This window comes from Caretta caretta, chromosome 6, assembly GCF_965140235.1.
Source record: "Caretta caretta isolate rCarCar2 chromosome 6, rCarCar1.hap1, whole genome shotgun sequence".
In the NCBI taxonomy this organism is placed as follows: domain Eukaryota; kingdom Metazoa; phylum Chordata; order Testudines; family Cheloniidae; genus Caretta; species Caretta caretta.
In genome coordinates, this window is record NC_134211.1 from 25,541,703 (window position 1) to 25,555,003 (window position 13,301).

The 13,301-nt window shown below is 38.5% G+C and overlaps 1 protein-coding gene across 3 annotated transcripts in view; it reads left to right on the forward strand.

Annotated features, from left to right (window-relative positions):
* KCNQ1 (potassium voltage-gated channel subfamily Q member 1) overlaps positions 1 to 13,301 on the forward strand; it is a 533,253-nt gene that overhangs the window by 381,773 nt on the left and 138,179 nt on the right. For all 3 annotated transcript variants that reach the window (XM_048852582.2, XM_075129328.1, XM_048852583.2), the window contains 3 exons: positions 7,251 to 7,345; positions 8,014 to 8,060; positions 9,177 to 9,238. In XM_048852582.2, coding sequence (XP_048708539.2) covers positions 7,251 to 7,345; positions 8,014 to 8,060; positions 9,177 to 9,238 — 204 coding nt within the window. The remainder of the gene's footprint in view (positions 1 to 7,250; positions 7,346 to 8,013; positions 8,061 to 9,176; positions 9,239 to 13,301) is intronic.

The window sequence follows — 13,301 nt, forward strand, 5'->3', positions numbered from 1 at the left end:
ATTGTTTGCACAGGGGTGAATACATCACTGTTGAGGAAAGGTTCTATAGAATCTAGTAGACAATGGTATTTTGAGAGATTAAAAGGATCGTGGGTGGTGCCTTAAGTCTTACTTTACCCCTCTGCACAAGAGTGAATTTCATGCATCAGGAATAAATCACTTCTAGTACAGCCTAGTTTATCCACCCTATAATTTACTTTCAAAGCAGAGTACCATTCTTGAATGTCCTGTTTAATTAATTCACTAGCATAATAACATTTTTACATTCTCTTACAATTGTGAATGCTTTTAAACTCTTGGACTCAAATTTATGTGCACTGGTACAAATCTCATGCACACAAACCTACAGGAGAGCAGGACATGATCCCTGAGTCCTCAATCTAATTTAATATATATATATATATATTTCATTCCAAGTAAATTTTCTGTTGACTACATTAGTTGTCTGCAAAAATATCTTTCATTCATGCACTGTAGTATCTAAAATTAAAAATCTGCTGTACATGGTGTACAAAGCTAAAAATACAGCTTGGGGTCGCAGTGATGACATGAGGAACTAGTGTCTCTGTTGTGGTTTATAGTGATGTCACCAGAAGCGCTTGATGTATTTATAGCCTTATAATTCAAAGTCTTACTACTTACTGGACTGTATTTTATATGTAATTCAGTTACCTTGCTATCAATCAGGAATTGTGTGTGTAATCTTCTATAATCACTGCAGAGGTCTCTAGAAAACAAAATAGTTCAAAGCAACTTGTACTTCAAAGGATGTTGCACACATTTGTACTGTTTGGTTGTATTTCCCAGAAATGTCCTTTGCATTCGCTTCCCTCTCCCTTTCCCTAGTCTGACTCCTGGAGAACTGCTGGGTGCATACAGCTGCTGCACATTCAGCTAATAAGGAACAATATTTGCCCATTTTGAATGTTTGTCATTCACTCTTGTGCCTTCTGAAAACTCTGTTCTTGAATTTGATGCAAAAATCCTTCCTGACTGTGGCATTCCAGGGTACAATCCAGACTAGTGAGTAGCTCTGTCACCCCTGCCCTGTAACCTGGGGCACCCTTTGCAGTACCTTGCTGCTCACAAACAGCCTCCGGCATGTAAATTACTCCCAGCTATGTCTGTGTGTGTGCTGCAGCTGGCTAGCCACAACTTGGCTCTTACCAACCTCAAAAATGACCACAGGGTGACCCCAATACATTTCCACTCTTAGATTTTCCCCCAGAAATGTATGTCCTGTACTGTCAAACCCTCTCCTGGGCAGTACAAATACATTCAGTCTGTTACTCCTTTAAGGGAATTATATGCACACAACTTGTTACCCCAAATGCAGTTATCCAGACACTTCAACTTGAACACATCTGATTAGATAAAACAGGAAAACAAGTTTATTAACTTCAAAGAGAGAGATTTTAAGTGAGTACAAGCAATGAGGCATAAAAGTTAGAAATGGTTACAGGAAAAATAAAGATGTTCACTAATGCCTAATTTAACAAACCTATTAGATTGAAGCAAAATTTCTCACCACATGCTCCAGCAGATGACTGATCAAACTCTCAGGTCAGGACCCTTCCCCAAGAGTCCAGTGCCTGCTTTCTTTGTCTCTTCAGGTGCAGTGAATGTGATAGGCAGGGAGGTACCTTGGGGGTTTTTTCCCTCTTTTTTTATAGCTTCAGTCCCCCTCTTGAAAAACATTTCCAGCTGAGACCCAGGATGCAGAGTGTTTATGTGGAAGGATATTTCCTGTTGGTTTTTTTCACCTGTTTAAACTTCCTTTGTCTTCCTTTCCTTCTGGATGACTCTGTTTACTGCTCAAATGCAAATTAAGCAGAGCACACATCCCTTTGTTTAGGACAGACCTGTTTGCCAACTTCTGTTCGGACAGGGCTGTGGAACATGTGTTAATAATATCATACAAGGAAATCTTATAACTTCACAGTGTTGCCACACATTTTACCAGGACAGCGCTGACCAGCATATTATGAGTTTTTAGATGATACCTTACAAAGCATACTTTGTACAAAGATTATTACAGTACTGTGTTGGGTGTGAATACAGGGTGTATTCTGTCACACTAACCCATTTAGATTATTATCATCATCAGTAATGGTCCTAATTAGCAAAGGGATGAAACAGGCAATGTCATTGAAAGCTATTGGAACTGGCTTATATATTTGCTTTTCCAATACTGTAGGGCCTGGTTTTTCTGTTCCAACTTGCAAATTCTCTTTTCTCAACCAAGCTAACAAACCTTCCGAATACTAAGTTATAATCATGATAAGTATTTCCTCCTGAAAGATCATTTAGTGTGTAAATTTTTCACATGCCCATCCTAATTAGATAAAGTAAGCTCAAGATAATCAGCTCTGACTGTTAAATACACATTCCTAGACATGACAGGTTTCAGAGTAGCAGCTGAATTAGTCTGTATTCGCAAAAAGAACAGGAGTACTTGTGGCACCTTAGCGACTAACAAATTTATTTGAGCATAAGCTTTTGTGAGCTACAGCTCACTTCATCGGATGCATTCAGTGGAAAAACTAACCCATTTAGTGGATGCATTTCCACTGAATGCATCCGATGAAGTAAGCTGTAGCTCACGAAAGCTTATGCTCAAATAAATTTGTTAGTCTCTAAGGTGCCACAAGTACTCATTTTCTTATTCCTAGAAATGCAACTTAACTTTATGCACACAATCTAAGCTCTCCAAGCCTCCAACTTTACTATTCCTTAGCTGAGAGAAGCAGCAGGGTAACTTAAAAAGCAGGCTATAACATACCTACTCATTTTGTTTTCAGGCCTCCACATCCCATCCCTGTGAGTGCAAGGAACCCAAGACCGGGCCTATTGTTTTCATTTCTGTTAAATTAGACTTGTCTTGTAGCTAAGCAGTTCTGAGTTTAGAGTTTTCAGCCTTATTTTACAAGACTCTATTGTGTAAGGTCATAGTCGTGTATTCACATTTTTTGATAGTATTGTGTTCAGAATATCAGTCCATGGGCAAGATTATTGGCTAGTGCAAATTGGTGGTACACGAATTTATACCAGCTGAGGAACTTGCCCCTTTCTTTGTGGAATCTGGGTACGTCTACATTGCAATAAAAAGCCTTTGGCAACAAGTCTGAGTCCAGGTCAATTGACCTTGGGCTTGCAGGGCTTGGCCTGCTGGGCTGAAAATTACCATGTAGATGCTCAAGCTCAGACTAGAATCCATGCTCTGAGACCACCCCGCTCCAGCCTGAGTCCAAACATGTACACTGCAAATTTTAGTCCTGCAGCCCAAGTCAGCTGACCTGGCCAGTCACGGCCATGCTGGGGGGTCTTTTATTGCAATATAGATGTATCCTAACTAAAGGATTTTTAGAGAGCCAGGTTTGCTGTGATTTTTAAAGAGCCAGGTTTGCTGTGATTTTTTCCATCCCTCTGTCCATGCTCCTATGTAGATGTCAATATACTCATCCCTGCTACTTCCACAATTCTGAAGTGACCCAAAGCTACATGAGTTTGTGATTTGCTTTGGGGGTATCTGATGGACTGAACTACAATTCCCTTAATGATGTGATTGAACTGAAAAAAGTAAATATGTTAAGAGAGAGATCTGAACTGTAGTAATTTGATTAGTTTATGGACTAAGAGAGAAAACATTCAGGATGGTATGGGAAACGAGTTTGCTGAAGGTGTCTGACTTTGAAGACAGCTAAAAGCACTTAAGCGTGAACTTCTGCCCCTGACTAGCAGTCCAGCCCAAGCCCTATACAGCACTTAAGTCTCACTTAAACTCTCCAACTAGAGCTTAAGTGGAACTGAATCAGTGCATAGGTTGTGCTGTCCTTCTGCATAGGGGTGAATTGCAGCAGAGAAAAGCTAAGAACTGCTCTGTAGCGAAACCTGCACCTGAGAGACACTTGAGAAGTCTGGAAATCAGTTCTCTCTCCAGAAAAGGTCATTCTATTTCCAACATCAGCTCTTAAAAACTTCAGCTGTTTGAGTGTATTTCTTCTTTAAAAAGGCTGTTATGATGGTCCTCAAGAAGGCTGTACATATTGGGCGTGCCATTGTATTAAAATACTATGTTCTTATTTGATGGCTGAGAACAAGCTGAGTCAATTTTCTCCAAAACAGGTGGGTAGTAATTAGGGTAGTGTGTCCCCAAATGTGCTTTGTACTCCTCTAAGAGGACCCAAAGTACTAGCTGGGGGCCTGCAAATTGTCTTAAGCTTTCCTGTGGTTTAAAACTGAAGTATTTGATGTTAGGGTGTGAGGAAAGCTTTCAGAATGTGAAATGAACATAACCAAAGCAGAGATATCAGCCTGAGTTTGCAGAGAGCCTGAAACAATAGCTCTAAAGTGTGTATTGTCCCATTCATTTGAATGGGTGCTTACTCAGATGCTAGCAATGATACTTTAAAAGTAACATTGTAAAATATTTCCTTGCTGATCAAAGCACATAAGAAAGGCGAGGAAGATCTATGCCACTATTTTATCAGAAGGGAGTGTATGGAGGATTAACTGGAAGCGTGTGGCAGTCTCGTACATTAAGAGGTGTCGGCCTTAACAGCACATGGAAAGTGTGTGTGTGTTGGCAGGGAGAGCACAACTGATTTCATTTTTCTGAAAGAGGATCAGCTTTCAAAAGTTTGGGAAAACTGAATTGGAGTAAGAAACATATCTGTGAGGGTTTATTGTATTTTATTGCATTATTTATTTATAGGCATTCCTCCAGCATTCATCACTGTAGTAACTCTTTAGTGCAACGATGTTTCTTTTACCAGGGGATTTGTTCATTGTGTCTCAGCAGACTGGAACTTTTGAGAACTATTTAAGAGTTGCTGAACTTCACCATTACTAATAAATCTTACCAGAAGCTTTGAAAATGGATGCTATTTAAACTGCAACTTTTTAAAGAATAAACTCTACCATTGTTTCCCTGTTCCATGCACATGCCTTGGGTCTGATTCCCAAGGGTAAGCCTGTTGGATTCTCGCTTTATAGAAACAGTAAGGGCTGTGTTATGCAGCCTAACAGAAAATGTATACATGGTAAACAAGCTTGAAAACAAGAACTGCCTAATGCGTATATGGAATAGAAACATTTCACACAAGCCTAGGCCACGTTACTAATACTTTTAAGGAGAATGACTTTATGACAATTTGGGGTAATATTGCTGAATCATGAGAGCCCATCTCTTCATACTGAAAGTACCGCAACTGTGCAGAATAATAGAAATTTAAATTAGCAGGCTTTTGATATTGGTAGTCAATATTTGATATTGGCAGCGGTGTAAAGGGGAACAGAGGTTTGGAATAAACCCCAGGAGGAAAGAATTAGTGGTTAGAAGGCAGATGAAGTGCCCAAAAGCAGGAGAATAAATGAATGTATTCCATGGGTATCACCTCCATATGTGTGGATACAGAATCCATTTCATTTTCATTAAATCTTGGAACACTGGGAAGTTCCAGAAGACTGGAAGAAACCTGATGTTGTGCCAATATTTAAAAAGGGTAGACAGGATGATTCAGGTAATCATAGGCCTGTCAGTCTGACATTGATTCTAGGCAAGATAATGGAGCGACTGATACAGGACTCGATTAATAAATATCAAGGGAGGGTAATATAATTAATGCCAATCAAAATGGGTTTATGGAAAATAAATCCTGTCAAACTAACTTGATATCTTTTTTTTTTTTGGTAGATTACAAGTTTGCATGATAAAGATGATAGTGTTGATGTACAATATTTAGACTTCTGGTACCGCATGACATTTTGATTGAAAAACTAAAAAGATATAAAATTAACATGGCAGACATTCAGTGGTTTTAAAGTTGGCTAACTGATAGGTCTCGACATGTAATCATAAATGGGCAATCACCATGAAGTGGGTATGTTTCTATTAAGGTCCTGCATAGATTGGTTCTTGAGCCTACCCCGTTTAACATTTTTGCCAATGACCTGGAAGAAAACATAAAATCATCACTGATAAAGTTTGCAGATGACACACAAATTGGGGGAGTGGTAAATAATGAACAGGGCACTTCACTGATACAGAGCGATCTTGATCACTTGGTAAACAAGTCACAAGCAAACGATGTGTTTTAAGACAGCTAAATATAAATGTGTACATCTAGGAACAAAGAATGTCAGCCATACTTACACACTGGAGGACTCTATCCTGGGAAGCAGTGACTCTGAAAAAGATTTAGGGATTGTGGTGGATAATCAGCTGAACACGAGCTCCCAGTGCGATGTTGTGGCCAAAAGGGCTAGTGCAATTCTTGGCTGTATAAACAGGGGAATCTTGAGTAGGGGTAGAGAGGTTATTTCACCTCTGTATTTGGAACTGGTGTGATGGGTGCTGAAATACTGTATCCATTTTGGTGTCAACAATTCAAGAAGATTGTTGATAAATTTGAGAGGGTTCAGAGAAGAGGCAAGATGATCACAGTGGTCCCATCTGGTTTTGGAATCTGTGAATATATATTACAGGACTTGTGTCAAAATTGCTTGCACAGCACATCTTGTTTTCTGTGTTTGTCTGCTTACAGGCCTAAAGGAGCTTTTATGTAACAGCTAATCTAGAATACTGGGTTGATGCGAAGGCCCAGATTTCAGGGAGGTCTCTAGTTCGACACATATTGCTTGCTGGGCTGATGTCAAGGCACAGCGCTCCGTAAGGTCACTAGTACAGCAACATTAACCCACTGGGCTGATGTTAAGGTTACTTGTCACATGTCAAGGGACTGGCCTCAGTGACACCAGTGGCTCCGTACTTTTAGCATGGGCTGACGTGAAATTGCTGGTCTTCTGGTTACTGGCTCAGAAGAGTGAAATCTGTGTGTGCGCGAGAGAGAGAGAGAGTTTATGGCAACTGGCCTGTGACCATGAAGCTAACTTCCAGAAGAGCCCAAGATAACCACAAACCTCAGAGCAAAATGCAAACTCTCTTCTTTGACCTCTCAGTTCCTCAATAACCTGTCCAAAAGTACATATCCCTACAGTATGGAGAGGGAAGGCACGAGAGAGAAACAGAGACTTTCATGAACACATTTCAATAAATGTGTAAGGTCCTGGTCATGGTAAAAAAAAAAAAAAAAAAAAACCCTGGAAAATCTCAATATTCTCTCATGCATGTAATAGGGTAGAAAATCATCTGTGTGAGTTGTCTGAAAAATCTGTTATTGAGGCAAATCACTGGCATGTCTTTGCTGTGGTATTTGTCAGGCTCTTCATTTTTTGGTTTTATTTTGCAGCAAGCCAGAAAACCTTATGATGTACGAGATGTTATTGAACAGTATTCTCAGGGTCATCTCAACTTGATGGTACGAATCAAAGAGTTGCAAAGAAGGTATGGCATAAAGTTCACTATCCTAAATGGTAAATGTCTGTGAAGAGGATTCTAATAAGCAGGGCAGTCGGGTGGGGATGAAACAATTTAAAGGATTGTAAATGGCAAGTAGGACTGCAAAATTAGAGAAATATTGTTTGACATAATTCACAGTAAAGGTTTCTATTTTGAGAATTAAAAAAAAAACTTAAATCATTAAGAACCATTGATCAGAACCTAGTTATTTGTATTGCTGTAGTGGCTACAGAGCCCAATTATAGACCAGTATCCCCACTGTGCTAGGCACTATACAAACATAGAATAAAAAGACAGTGCCTGCCCCAAGGATCTTATAATCTAAGAAAAGATACTACAGATGGATACAACAAAACAAGCATCAGGAAACTATGAGACAGTACTGATCATCATGAAAAGCAGTGGTCATTGCTAGAATCTATAAAATAGCTAAAGCACTAAGACACTCATAGAGGGCTGATATTTTCCTAACTTCCAAGGCCAACTTTGGATCAAATGAAGTTGTTCATTTGTACTGCAAAGCAGAATTACTTGAATATTGCAACCTATTATTTGGAGAAGAGGTTTTTCAACCAAAGAAAGTGAATATTCTGTCTAAATCTGAGGAAGAGTTATCTTCTGCTACGAAAAATATAATTTCTTTCTGTTTACAGGTTGGACCAATCTATAGGGAAGCCATCTCTTTTTATTTCTGTCTCAGGTAAGATAATACATTTTAATTCCTGTAATTATATGTAGACTATCAGTGACATGCTTGAATTAAAAAATGTCTGCTGCATAAATATATGACTAAGAACCACAAGAATGTGTAAGGTGCTCAGGTACTATGGTGATGTGTGATATATTTTTCTTTATTTTACACATGTGGGAGCTGAACCATAGAAAGGTTTAGTGGACTTGCCCAAGGCAGCACCATAAATCAGGAGCCCTGACTCCTCGCCCCCTGCTTTAATCATTATACTACACTAAATAACAGGCTACAGTTAAACCTCAAAATGTGAGAGAGATGCCTGGAATAAAGCTGATTAGAACATATTTTTCTGAAAATATCGATGAAAAATACTTTTCATTACTTGTCAAAGTTTCAGAAATTGCCAGCCAGTTCCAGCCTGAAGTTAGGCACCTGAATTCATATTTAGCCACTAGCACCTCTGAAAACTTGGTGATTTTTATTTAGGCACCTAATATTAGGCATCCAGTTTTTGAAAATGTTGGTTTTTAATCTCTGTCTGCCTCAATTACTTCAGCCTTAAATTGGAGATTATTTTCAGAGGGGTGTTATGAAGCTAAAATCGACCATCGTCATATAGAGCTTTGACTGGAAATCATAATAGAAGTGCAAAGTATTAATAGTATTTCTTTGTTTTGAGATGTGGTTCACATACATAGATATCATCTGCTTGGCTGCTGAGAGCTATTTGTTAAAGTCATTTCCAGTTTTAAATGTCTAGAAAAAATGCAGATAAAACATCCTCCAGGAACATTATCAACATGGCTGTAGAGCTTTACATTGTGCCAGGTTGTTTTTTCAACTGTAATTAGAAACATACACTAAATTAGGAACAGTTTAATTCTCTCGGTTAAAAGCATAAAATTAAGGTTGAAAGTGCTCTAGACTAAACAGCTATTAAAAACCTTGGCTTGGACTAATGCTATAAAAGAAACAAAAGCTACTTTTATGAAATAAAACTATCATTCTAGCAAAGGTGTTCAATTAGTCTGCACTGGTGAGCTAGGTAGACACCTTGTGTTGTGGCTAAATGCTATATTGTTATAGCACTGTGTATTCATTTGAAAAATATGCCTTGCTCCACAGAAAAAAGCAAAGACCGAGGGACTAACACGATTGGTGCAAGGCTGAACAGAGTGGAAGACAAGGTAGGCCTGAGTTAGTAGTGGTAGTGGATGGAGATGGTCCATTACTGAACAGTGCTGTGTTTCATAGTATTCAGGAAAAACGTATGGCTTAAATTGGAGTAACATGCTGGCTTTTCCAAGTGATGGAAAGTAATTTTAACACTGAAAGTTGCATTTTCTTCATGATTGTTTTAACAGCACAGATGAAGAAATCAGGCTTTTTAATTGATCTCAGTCTCTTTTGTTACTCACTTGGTTTTTGATTTTTAATGGTATGTATTACACATGTCTAAATGCTCTACTTCCTTCCTTCCTCCATGATAGATAAAAGGCTCTGTTCCTTTAATACTCTGGTATATTACAGTCCCAAGATTTCTCTTTGATCATTGCTCTGTTGTTTATATAACTCCACCTACTATTCCTTAGAGAGAGTGGGAGCAAATGTTGTTCTGTCCTGGTTTTCATTCTTTATGACAAATGGAGTTTTTCCTTTCAAGAGATGTGAAGCCAGGGGAGAAAAAGCTGTTCTATAATCACAAATTAACAGTTAAGTGCTTTGCTGCAGCCCTTTATTTCAATGCTAGCTGCGCTTGATGAGCTAGACAGAAAGATAGAGATTTATGTCAAATTCAGAAATATAGAATTGCCTATGTTTGTTTTAAGGATAGACACAGAGTTAAGAGAATCACTGATTGGAGCCTTCACCCGTCTCTCATAATAAATCTGTTTGAGGTTTTGCAAGGGTTCTTTTAATTTTATGATCATTTTCACTCACTTGTTCAGTTTTCTGGTTTGGTTAAGACTAGAAGTACAATTTGTGAAGTATCTTGAGCAAAGAAGCTCTCACGGTACTTCTAGCACAATTGGAAACAAGATAGACTAATTATCTCATGAGAGAACTTGGTTTTGCTTTAATTTCCAGTCCACTTTTGCAGACCAAAGTGGTTTGGTCAAGGCATCCAAACTTCCAGGTTGCTTAGGCAACACCTAATCTGTGGAGATTCACCAATGACTTGTTTGTTTCTCACATGGTTGTCCATCATGCACTACATAAATGTAAATGATCGTGCTCAGAGATTTACTTCTGCATAGTGTTAGTATATGGTGTTTTAAAGAAAATATGTGGATTGAAGAGTTAGGGGTCGGATTCGGAGACGATGCATGACAAGGTGTGTACTAAGCAATGATAAGGGAGTGTAAGGTTGCATAGGCACCCAAACAGGTTTTGCACATTTATGTGCTGTGCAGTGCTCATTCAAGGATCTGTACTTGGAAATTATACATGCAAATGGAGCTCATTTTTCAAAAATCTGGCATGCTACTTATGTTGTATCCTTGAGGTGGATTAAAAATGTTGAACATGACAAATGTTGAACATTTCTCACCTTGGCAACTAGCTTTTGACCAAAAGATAAAGTAGATTCTGTGTGGTGGTGTTTGGAAATGTACAATAAAAAGATTTTGAGTTGTAGCTGGTTCAGGGAACAGAAATCCACTTTCTAAATCAGTGATACTCAGACTGAGGCTCGCAAGCCACAAGTGACTCTTAAAAATGTCCCCGGCAGCTCTTTGCAGCGCATGATATTAAAATACTGTGTGATTTAATTATTAACCAATCTAAGTTAACCAATCTGGATGGTTTTACTTTGTAATTAATTAAGTTACTAACTTGCACTGTTATTAACCAATAAAAACCTAAATATATTGGTCTCATGTTACACTTAGAATAAAATTTTCAAAAGCACCTAAATGACATAGAAGACTAATTGCCATTTTCAAAAGTGACTTAAGCACATAAGGGGAGATTATCAAAGGCACAAATGGCAGGTGCCTAACTCTTGTTGAAAATTAAAGTTACCACTTGTGCCTTTGTTTTGTTTCACTGAAAGTCAGTAGGACTTCGGAACCTTTGTCCCATTTTCAAAAGTGACGTAGGCTCCTTAGATGCTTTAGAAAATTTTACCCTGGATCTTTATTTTTTTAGTCAGTATTCTGTAAGGATTCCATTTTGTTTTGAAATCTGTCTTCAGCATGTTATTTAGCATTTGCTTAAGAGAAAGGCAGAAGACAATCTCAAAGACTAGAGTAACAAAGTAACTTTAGACCTTCTGCAGCTGCAGTTAAAAAATTGATTTCACCATAGTCAAGGTATTGACATAGATACTGCTGTATTCAACAGAATATTTGTACTGTCCAAATGAAATTTCCTTATTTTTTTTGTCTCACAGCTACTTTCAGATAAAGTTTTTGTACATAGGACTAGCTGTATTGATTAGATAACGTGCATCTCTGAAACCACAGATGACCTAATAAACTACAAAGAAACTAGCATCTGATACTTAAAAACAAGGCTAAAATTTAACCCAGATATGCCAAAATTAAATAGGCAGTATTTTTATAGTTCTATGACTTGATATAACAGTCATAAATTCAAGGTGTACTGATTTGTAAGGATGGACAAATAGTAATTAATTATTTAAACAGTGATACTCAGACCTCAGAGGTTCAGGAGCCAAACTGTCGATCAACATTACCCAAAAGAGCCCCAGTAGTGTGAATTCATTGTTTCATTTACTATTGTACTATATATTCATATTTAAACAGTATGACGGGAAATGTGATACTTCCTACGTAGGGCGGATAAATACTCCATCTAATACATCTGGTTTCATAGGTAACTAAAATGCTTTTATAAAGAGATTCAGACCCAGATGCTCTGCTGCACCCGAGCACAGTGGAGGCAATGGCTGGTGTAGGGCTGTCGCGAAGCTTGTTACGGTTCTCTGATTCTCAGGTTGTTCCAATGGTCCTATAGGCTGTCCTCCAGCTGGGCATATAAACTGGGCATATATCCCCTCCAATATAGCTTGCTCACACACTCCTAGTCTGGCCACACACAGGGAGTGGCATATAAGTTGGCTCTACCCCAAATGAGGATTCTCCATGCCAAGCAAATTCTCAGTGGCTAGTTTCCAGCTTCTTTGCACCAGCAGGAAGGGACCAAGGCATTTCAGATGCATCCATTTATCAGTCTGCCAGCAGAACAGTTATTCAAAGTTACTACTTGCACACGGCATAACAATAGCCAAAGGATTGGGGTGAAATCATTGCCCCATTGAAATCAATGGCAAAATTCCCATAGACTTCAGCAGAACCAGGATTTCACTCCAGGTAGCTTGCTTTTTTCAAAGCTTCTCCTCACCTTGTGAACCACTTCCTTTATTATTGGATCTTTCTAGGCCTTTCCATCACTGTTGGCAAAGCATTTACACTTGTTTGTAATAGTGAGAGAAGCAAATCTGTTCTAGAGCTACATGTATCATGGCTAGCAGTGGCCACTTCACAAACAATGGTATGTGAAAGAGAAAATTTTCTGTTTTATTAATAAGTGGTTTTTATCCAGAGTTAAATGTCACTATTTTTCCCAGCAATCATGGTGTGTTATAGAAAAATTCTGCCCTCTCAGAAAATTTCTGAATTTTCATGCATTTGCCCCCCACCCCCCAATACACTATTTTCTAGAAATTAGGAACAGTTTGGGGGAGGAGGGTGGTTTCTGCCAGCAAAAACTACCTTTTAATTTTCACATGAAACACACCTTTGTTTCCACTGAAAGAGGAACATTTTTTCTTCCTTGGGTGGAATTTGGCACCTCTCATTAGATCTTGAAGGGGAAAATAAATGCCCCTTAATATTTCTGTATAAAATATCACCCAGATACCTGTGTACTGAATGAGGCAGGGTCCTGTGGAAAATATAGTATGTGATCATATGTGGCATAATGCATGTGCACACGGGGGCCAAATTAAAGAAGAAAAGGTAAAAAATTCATCCCAAACACTTTAAATTTGTCAAAGTTACAGGCAACTGAAAAAACAGTCTTATAATAGCGTCGAGCAACCTTAACTATAGGTGTCACTACCTGAGTGGCCTATAATAAGAGCTACAACACTCACTGTCTAGTATGTATTCAGAACACATTTTAGTTCTGCCATGGTTCTGTGCTGTGTAAGAGTCAGTATCGTGTGCCTTGTTCTTTGAAAGATGAAGCTAAGTCAAGAACCACACCCTGCCCATCTGTTCC